Genomic DNA, 9,875 nt, shown 5'->3' on the forward strand with positions numbered 1-9,875 from the left:
CTGTACATTTGCAATATGCCTGTCTTCTCAGGTAAGGGCTGTGGGAGGCAACTGCTATTTCTCAACTAATTAACCTCACTTACAACAAGTGTCTGATGGGAGAGCAGCACTGACCCAGGATCATGTGGCCAGCTGCAGACCCAGCACTGTTCCTGGAGCAGTGCAGTCACAGCACTATACATCAGCAGGCACTCAGCAGATGCTAAGATATCTCCCCTGAGGAGCAGACGCCATGTTCACCACACCTGGACCACGGTGATGGATCATAATTCTACCTAGATCAGGGGATGGAGCAAGCAGAACCAGGTCTTTCCATGCCTGGTCCACCTGCTCTGCCTCCTCAAAAATGCAGGGGCGTTATATGCAAGTGTTTGAGGTGAAATTAATATAGAAATTTGTCTATAACATCTACAATCAAGTATCGTTCACTTAATTATTGCTTCCATAAATGAAGAGGAATCTGTGTCAATTTAACCCCACTGCATCATAATCATAAAATAAATCAAAACTTATTTATAAGTGTTAATTTACTAAATAAATGTTGGTGTGTTATAAATCATTTACTTTCATTGTTTGGTCTTTTGTATTAGCTCATTTCATGTCCTCATTTGAAATGGCTTTGTACAGTAAGAGTGCTAATGAGCATATTCATGTATTTTAATGTGAAGCAATCAGAGATTAATTGTTGTAGATGAGAGTTCATTAAGATCTCGCTCAACAGTAATTTGATACCTTATTGACATCAGGTCATTGGCCTACACATGTAGCAAAATAAGGATAGATTCATTAGAGTTTGACATGCTGAAATCTTGAGCCGATAAGTAATGTAATGAAAACAACAGCGATGTTCTTGAAAAACAAGACGAACCGTTAAAGGGATATATATATAAAAATAAGAACACCATATATAGTTTTCGTATTTAAAAAAGTATTATTTTAATTGGAATGTCAAGTCTGGGCAAACGCCATTTGATGTAACCACAGAATAAAAGAGAAATTGTTGAAAAAGTTGAATAAAACACTGAAATGAAAAAAGAAATTTGCGTATTGGAATGCTAAAAAAACAAGGCTAAATTGAAAGAAAATAAATTGTATTTTATTTCATTTTATTAGGTCTAATAATAAAAATCTGCATTTGCAAATTGATCTCGATTATACAAGACTAAAGCTTGTTCTCAGATTTCCAATTTTACATGTCACGCGTGTAAATTACAAAATTATTGGTTTGGGAATGGCAATGATATTTTTTTTTTACCGTATGACTTGCTCAAAGAAATCTAATTTGAAAGTTGTTAAAATCCCATTTAATCGCAGAACCATGACAGTTTCCATTCTGTGATGCACCAATTCATCAGGCATTCTGATTCTTTAATGATGATAATATATAGCCTATTTTATTTTTTATTTTATCGTTCAGTTATTAATTCAGCCTAAAATGTTCTAAATCAAACGCATGCACTAAGCCACAAATATTTGCCAAGTGCATAAAACAGATTAGGCTAAGTAAATCACCTTTGTCAATTCGAAAACTTGCAAAATGCTGAACAACATTTTTCCCCCAGATTAATAACAGTTTTAAACCATTTTGTTCTTTTGGCAACGCTTTATTGACCCTTAATGTTATAATATGTGTTGCTCATTAACATCTAAATAATTAAATGAGTCAAACGAATGAATGTGTAAAAATAGTGTTTTTTAATTATTTCTTTTGAGTGGGCTATATAGGTACAATGATAGCCTAAATGAAACATTGACTAATAGATAGGCTAATGCTGTATCGCTTCCAGAAAAAAAGGATTCATTTTGGCTAACCTGTGGAGAAGCTGTCCTTCAAAATTACCAGCTCAAAATATTTTCTGATAGTACAACTTTGCATGGTGCATCATCTCACCTTATGAATTAAAATGTTCTGTTGGTTTGTTGAGAACTAATCGGTTGAATGATTTCCAATTTCCAAAGAACGTGGTGATCTAATCGCGCGAATCAGCTGACATATTGAAGCTGTGACGCGATCAGCTGAAGACCACCAAAAACGCTTTCTACTTTCATCATCCCACCAGTTATGCCAAAAACATTTTTATCGACATTTCTCAATGAATTAAAATGTATCGAAAATCTAGTAAATTACTGTAAGAGCTCGGAGTAATTGTCTTTATAATAAAACAATGTGTTCACACAGAGCAATAACACAGAACATGCTTATTCAGTTACTGACATGAAACACATCACTGTGTTGATATTGTCAAATAACGAATAATAATAATACAACATATTTATATAGGCCAATATATCAAATACATTTCAAGAGTTACCTCCTTAAAAGTGAGAAAACCTCTTACCGAAGCGAAAGATTCAATAATTAATCAAGCATCGGCAAGCATATTTATTAATGCTTGAAAACTTTGTAGTTTATTCACAAAATATTTATATTCGATTTAATAATAAAAGAAAGAAAAAAAATCCCATATGTTTAACATTTTATTAAATAAAAGTGCAATACACAACCTGCAAGGCGCATTTTGCAGGATTCAAACACTGTTACAAACTTAAAATATTATAAATTAATCATGAATTTTTTTTAAAGAAACATTCTAACATTGGGAGACGAACACTATGCATTATATTACAATTATATGGTTATGTGTTTGTTTATATTTACACTTGTTATGGCCAGATCAATCTTTTGACAGAGCCTCAATTTAGGCTGTCGCTTATGTCTTTCACCATCAGTGGTCAATTCTGAAAATTATTCTATATTTCCATGGTTGATTATTTTTTAAGGCTGAGGCAACTTATACCCATAGACAAAAAAATAAAATAAAACAAATAACTCAGGGTGATAAGCAGCTATACAAATTAATGATATGAAAATGCAAATCACAAAGCCTAACCAAAAATTTAACGAATTCTGAAATGTGTACTATTCAAAATATTTTACACATAAATATTCACAGTAATATAATTCCTATGCGATACAACTCACGCTGTTAATTTACAAAAATGTACCGTTGTCTTTCTGTTGAAAAGTGTCTATGGCAGACACTGATGCACGTTCAGCTCCACCAATAGTGCATATTCCTCTGATTTGCATCCTTCCTCTCAAACCAGAGCTCAAACTTGGTGAAAAACAGTAGCCTACATTATTTTTGACACTTCTTGAAGAATTTGACAACCCATCTCCCGCTTCCATTTTACGAGCTCTCGTTTTCCGATGTGTGAAGGATAAGAGCTGAGTTTGGTTTGTGTTTTTTCAGTAACTGCGTTATTTTTTCATCGTCCGAGTTTGGGTCTAAAGGTTTATTGTAGTCGTCGTCGTCGTCTTCATTTTCCGAGGCCCCTTTCAGCCTCTCGGTCTCTGAATCTTGTTTTTTCTTCGCCGAGGCCATTTCAGCCGCGTGCCGTTTTCTCCATTTTGTTCTTCGGTTTTGAAACCACACCTTTACAATTAAAAATGAGATAAAAACGCATTTTAATCCACACAGAAAATATGGTTTATCTTACTCAAAAAGTCAGCATATCAAACGAGAATTATAATAGCATGTCGCCCAGAAACATTTAACAGTGTCAAACAAATTAGGCTAAATATGTTTTCTCTATAAAAAATAATAACTTGAACATGCAGTGCTCTTTAAATATTTGTATCCATAACCTCCTTCTCTTCAAGTCAATATTAGAATCGGAGAATAAATAAGATATTGAATCATACAGGCTATATTAACGAAAATAAAATGATCTGAGGTTTAAATATTTTTTAATTAAATTGTTTCATTGCAATCATTAAAACTATTGCAGTGTTGCACATGTTCATGATAATTTAATGGCTGAATAACTTATGGATGAAAATAAATTAAAAACGCATTTTTGCAACGTTGCATTCAATTGAATTAGGCTGTTGAGAAATAAATAGATGATGGCCTATATATAAAAGTTGTGAATTAACAGCTATAAGAATAAACACATTTATTAGGCCACATCTAACGCCACATCTTTAATAGCTAGGCGTTGAATTAATGAATAATCAAGTCAGTCGAGGGTTTTCAGTTTCATACATAAACTATTAGGACTGTCTTACCTTGACCTGGCTCTCTGTCATTCCTAAAGAGTAGGCCAACCGCGCTCTCTCGGGTCCTGCCAAATATTTCGTTTGCTCGAATGTTTTTTCCAGAGCAAAAATTTGCTGCCCGGAAAACGTTGGTCGCGTGTGTTTCCTTTTCCCATCTTTGTCCAGCAGCACTGAGTTTTGATCTATAGAGGGGTAGAATAGAAAATTCAGCTATGTTATTATCACACCCTATTATGATAATGTCCTTATTGTTATCAAGTAATATTTGGATGCCTTCAAGTTAATCACGAATTAATCGTGCACTTACGTGGTGAACACGCAAATCTGGCGTCTCTCCAGTGCGGGCTTTGCATAACTCCAGGCCAGAATATCGGGGTTCTGCCCGGAAGGTCTGTCAGAGGTTTCGGATAGCGAGCCACCGCCACGGCCGCGGCACTGGGGCTGAAATACAGCCCTGGAGGAGGCGGCGGACTCAGGCTGCTGAAACGGGGCAGTCCAGACAAGATTCCAGCGGGAGAAGATGCAGCCGCCGCCGCCACTCCGAGCACCGAGGGGCGACTGAGGATGTCGTTTATTCCGTGAGGTGTGGCGACCGCGAACTGCTGGGGTGATCCAAGAGAAAGTCCAGTGGATGTTTTGATCCCCGGGGACGAGACGGGGATACCACCTGGATTCGGAGAGGTAGCTGTCGGTGAAGTGGAGGATGCTGGTCCAGTGGAAGACAACGGATAGGCTGGGTAAAGTGGTGTCTTCATTTCGGTCATGCTGTGTAAAGCAGCCAAAGGTGGGGTATTGAGAAGGAAAGCGCTCTGGCGAGACCCGTCCATTTGCCCCACCGCTAACATAACCAAGAAACTACAACTTTAACTAAATATTGCGCAAGAAGCAAGACGGTGGAGACCGGAGGAAAAAAACGTGAAAACAAACGTAGTCTGAATGAGGGGGTGAAAAGAAAAACAAAAATACCTCACAATCTCAAGCCTTCAGACAAAAAGTAATTTCGCTAAAAAATCCCAATCAGATGTATTGAAGCTTCAAACCCATCTCCTCTTGCAAAATCCATTCCTTTCTTTCAGATCTTGCAAATATGGCATGATACAACAGAGAGCCGTCCTTTAAAAGATAGAGTGTTTTGAAATCTATAAATAAAAAGAGAGTCTTTCTGGGTAGTTCACATGAAGATCTGGAAGATAATAAAACATTTTCATCAACCTGCTGTCTTTTGCTGCAAAAAGTCAAAACTTTGAGAGCGTGCCTGGGAAAGTAGAGGGGCTCGGTGGGACGTGATTGGCTGAGCCAGGCGCTGACGCGGTACGTGTCAGCTGAGTGGCTCTGTCTGAACTGAATTTAGGAGTCTGTCCTCATTGGTTCTCATTTGCACATTAAAAGAGCTGCCATCCGACCCACTATTAAATACAAAAAGGGGACAAAATCAATCTAGTCAATTTGAGATCTATTTCTTAAATAAAGGGACATCTGCGTGCGTGCCGGTCATGTGAGGCGCACGGATATCTTATGAGCTTAAAAGTCTCTGTGGACACTCCAGATAGCCTACATCACAACACAATCACAGAGTGATGAAGCTTGAATAAACACTATCATTTTACTTCAACTTTGAGCTTCAAGGTAAATGTATTTCCCACCTTCTCATCAAAACCTTTCGCCATGTTTTCCCTCAAATTGATATAGGAGTTATTATCGGCAAAGATTATTGTATTATTAGGTTTCTTCTGAATAAACTAAGCACCAATTGATACATGTTCAATTTTAGAAACTCATAGCTGCAGTCTTTAAGGTTCTATACTTCTCTCTAGGCTAAGTCACAGAAGGCTGTAGGCTATATCAAAATATTGGGATAATTTTTACAATCATCAGCAGTCCATTAAAGAGAAAGATGCTGACTTAGTTACAGAATATTATTTAAATAAGTTATGCAAGACAACCAAATGGAGACTGTTTTTGTGTCATGATTTATCTTTTTTTTCTGCTGTCCTAGTCCATCTAAGGTTTTTAACCTAATGCAAAGTGTTGCAGCACCTAGTGGTCAAACAGTGAAATAGCATAAACTGGGATGTGGCCATAAATGCAACCCTCCTGTTGCATGAAAAATTCCTTGATTCCTGTAGTATATTTACATATTGCATACAGTAGAATATCTATATGTCTATATGTATATAGCCTAGTGCATATTAGATTTAAATTTATTTAAAAACTATGCTGAAGTATTTATTGAGGAAAATAAACTCCAAAACAGCCAAAAATATGCAAAATCCCAAAATGAGAAGTGGAATTCACAAGTTTTAAATTTAACTCCAGATAAATAAAAAAAACGTTAAATTCACATTAACTGTGTTCCCCCCAAATATAGGCTACCACATAACCTAAACGGAGTCCCTCAGAAGAAAAAGCACCTTTATTTTGCGTTCACATGGACAGATCGGCGGTGCTGCAGCGCCCTCTAATGTTGAACCTTGCGTTATGTCCTCTGGTACTAAAATGCACGGAGGTTGTGCAAAACACAAAGACGGTTTAAAGGGATAGTTCACCCAAAAATTTTACTCACCCTCAAGTTGTTCCAAACCTGTGTAAATGTATGTGTTCTGCTGAACACAAAAGAAGATATTTTGAAGAATGTTTGTAACCAAGCAGATCCAAGCAACCATTGACTACCATAGTAGGGAAGAAATACTATGGTAGTCAATGGTAGCTCTCTCTGCTTGATTACAAACATTCTTCAAAATATCTTCCTTTAAATTATGACAGAATTTTCATTTATGGGTGAACTATCCCTTTAAGTGAGGTAAAATTTCATCTAGCTATACTGGGGTGCGTTTCCCAAAAGCATCGTTAGCCAACTATGGTCGCAAGTTCCGTCGTTATCAACATAGTTCAACCAGTCGGTGTTTCCCGAAACCATCGTTCGAACGAACGTTCGCAAACAGCGTCGCAAACTTGTGTGGTTGCAACTACAGCTCTCGACCTGTGGTTAGAAGCATAGTTTCTTGTTTGCATGACATGTGGACTTAATAAATCCTTATCTTGAGCAAAATAAGCAAGCTGACATTCAGTACAACCTACATCTTTTATTTAGAATACAAATGTCATTAATGTCTTTTAGTTTGTCAAGAGATTTAAAGCCCCGTTTTTGAAGAGTGTGCATGTGCGGACGTGCTCTAGTACGTAAAAAGAGCCTATTTGAATCTGGAAATCAAAAATCTGAAACAAAATTACTGAGAAAAATTTGAATTATACCTCAGGTGCCATGTCCATAATGTATAGCAAAAAATCTAGCATGAATTCAATCTCAAAATAATTAATTAAAAGCATTTATTACTCCACCACCTGCGTGACATCATTAACCAACGTGGTTGAACAACAGATTTGCGACAATGCGGTTTCGGGAAACAGTCGTGACTAGCTAGTTCATTTCTTCAACGATGCATCGTACTATGGTAGATAAGCAGTGAGTTACGTCGTTGTACGGGAAAAGCACCCCTGATCAGGTATAAGATTATTACCACTGGCAGGTGAAGTGAAAAACACTGATTATCTCTTCATCACGACACCACCTGTTAGTGGGTGGGATATATTAGGCAGCAAGTGAACATTTTGTATTTTGATGTGACATTTTGTTCTCAAATTTGATGTGTTAGAACTGAAGCAGGAAAAATGAGCAAGCTGGGGATTTGAGCGAGTTTGACAAGGGCTAAATTGTAATGGCTAGACGACTGGGTCAGAGCATCTCCAAAACTGCAGCTCTTGTGGGGTGTTCCTGGTCTCTAGACAGTGGTCAGTATCTATCAAAAGCTGTTCAAGGAAGGAACAGTGGTAAACCAGCGACAGGGTCATGGGCGGCCAAGGCGCATTGATGCATGTAGGGAGCAAAGGCTGGCCCGTGTGGTCTGATCAAACAGACGAGCTACTGTAGCTCAAATTGCTCAAGAAGTTAATGCTGGTTCTGATAGAACGGAGTCAGAATACACAGTGCATCACAGTTTATTGTGTATGGGGCTGCATAGCAGCAGACCAGTCAGGGTTCCCATGATGACCCTTGTCCACCGCTGAAAGTTCCAACAGTGGGCACATGAGATCAGAACTGAACCACAGAACAATGTAAGAAGGTGGCCTGGGTCTGATGAATAATTTTTTCTTTTACATCACGTGGATGGCTGGGTGCGTGTGCGTTGCTTACCTGGGGAACACATGGCACCGGGATGGTCTATGGGAAGAAGGCAAGCCAGCGGAGCCAGTGTGATACTTTGGGCAATGTCTTGCTGGGAGACCTTGGGTCCTGCCATCCATGTGGATGTTACTTAGGCACATACCACCTACCTAAGCATTATCGCAGACCATGTACATCCTTTCATGGAAACGCGCCAGTTACACTTTTTTCGTAAATGTGTGATGCACTTTTTTGGGCTGCCATTATGACGCTTGGATTAGCCAGGACATTTTTAATATAACTCTAATTGTAGCTATTTATCTGAAAGAAGAATGTCATATACACCCAGGATGGCTTTAGGGTGGGTGCCTCGATGGGTCAGGGCTGTTTTGGGAGCAAAAGGGGGACCAATACAATATTGGCAATGTTATGTGTGTTATGTGTCTTTGAGTGTGTGCGTGTGTGTTTAATTTAGTTTTGTTATAACATATGCACTCTTATCTTCAAGGATATTCTGGTTGACATTTTGCTGACTGAGTAGTAGTATGATTGAAAAACCAACAAATAAATAATAAATATTACTATTTAAGGACATTTCAGTAACCGTCCAGTTAATGGGTCTTCTACCAGGGATCCACCAATTAATGTTTGATCGCAAATATTTTTTGATAAAAAAAATTATAATATGGGAAAAACATCACAAAGTCAAATTCAAAGTCAAAGTCAAATTCAAATTCAAAGTCAAAGTCAAATTCAAATTCAAATTCAAACCCATTCCCCCAAACTGAGCTTCTGCCTCGACAGAAAATCTGCTGCGAGGTTCAAGACTTCGGGTACATGGACTGCTCTCAGGGACAGGAGTTTGCCCTGAGCCCACAGGAGGAGACAGCGCGCATGCCTGTCCAGGGTGCGTGACCGTGAGCCCCCTTGGTGTTTCACATGAGACACCACCACCATGTTGTCCGTCCTGATGATGACATGGTGTCCCCTGAGAGAGGGGAGAAAGTGCCGAAGGGCCAGGGAGACAGCTCTCAGCCCTAGGCTCCCAGACTCTGCATGCTGGTCTGCCCCCGAATACCGCACCACAGCCGGTTAGAGAGGCGTCCGTCGCAATCATTTGGTGACGGAAAACAGCCCCCATGCTGACCCCCCTCTGGAGAAAGAGAGGGCGCGGAAGTAACCACGTGACACCTTCAGTAGGCGAAGGGCCGATCCTGTTGATCGGGCGCCTAAGAGCTTCATCCACCAGAGGAAGGGCCTCATAAGGAGCAGTCCCAGGGGAAGCACCGGGGAAGCTTCGGCCATGAGACCCAGGAGCCTGCAACAAATACCCACAGAAACATGATGGCCGAGCCTGAAGCGGGCCAAACATGTTATGAGACTGGAAATCCGAGCAGGAGCCAAACGGGCCTGCATCAGAACGGAATCCAGGCAAACCCCTAAAAAGGTGGTCTGCTGAGCTGGGGTGAGAATACTCTTGTCGGTGTTCACTCTCAAGCCAAGAGACTGAATGTGCTGAAGTGCAATGTCTCTGTGATGAGTCACCAACTCTCTGGAGTGGGCCAGGATGAGCCAATTGTCCAGGTAATTGAGTATACGAATGCCCTGGAGCCTCAACGGGGCCAGAGCAGCATCCATACACTTCGTGAA

At 39.5% G+C, this 9,875-nt stretch overlaps 1 protein-coding gene across 1 annotated transcript; it reads right to left on the bottom strand.

Moving 5' to 3' along the window:
* Nucleotides 1–3,191: 3,191 nt before the first annotated feature.
* On the bottom strand, nt 3,192–4,908 carry nkx6.1 (NK6 homeobox 1; the record flags this gene model as incomplete). Its single annotated transcript, XM_079835042.1, has 3 exons — nt 3,192–3,437; nt 4,073–4,245; nt 4,371–4,908. The coding sequence occupies 3 exons, from the start codon at nt 4,906–4,908 to the stop codon at nt 3,192–3,194; spliced, it is 957 nt and encodes a 318-aa protein (XP_079691168.1).
* Between the last annotated feature and the right edge of the window lie 4,967 nt (nt 4,909–9,875).

This window comes from Gobio gobio (genome assembly GCF_949357685.1).
Source record: "Gobio gobio genome assembly, chromosome: 14".
Classification (NCBI taxonomy): Eukaryota; Metazoa; Chordata; class Actinopteri; order Cypriniformes; family Gobionidae; genus Gobio; species Gobio gobio.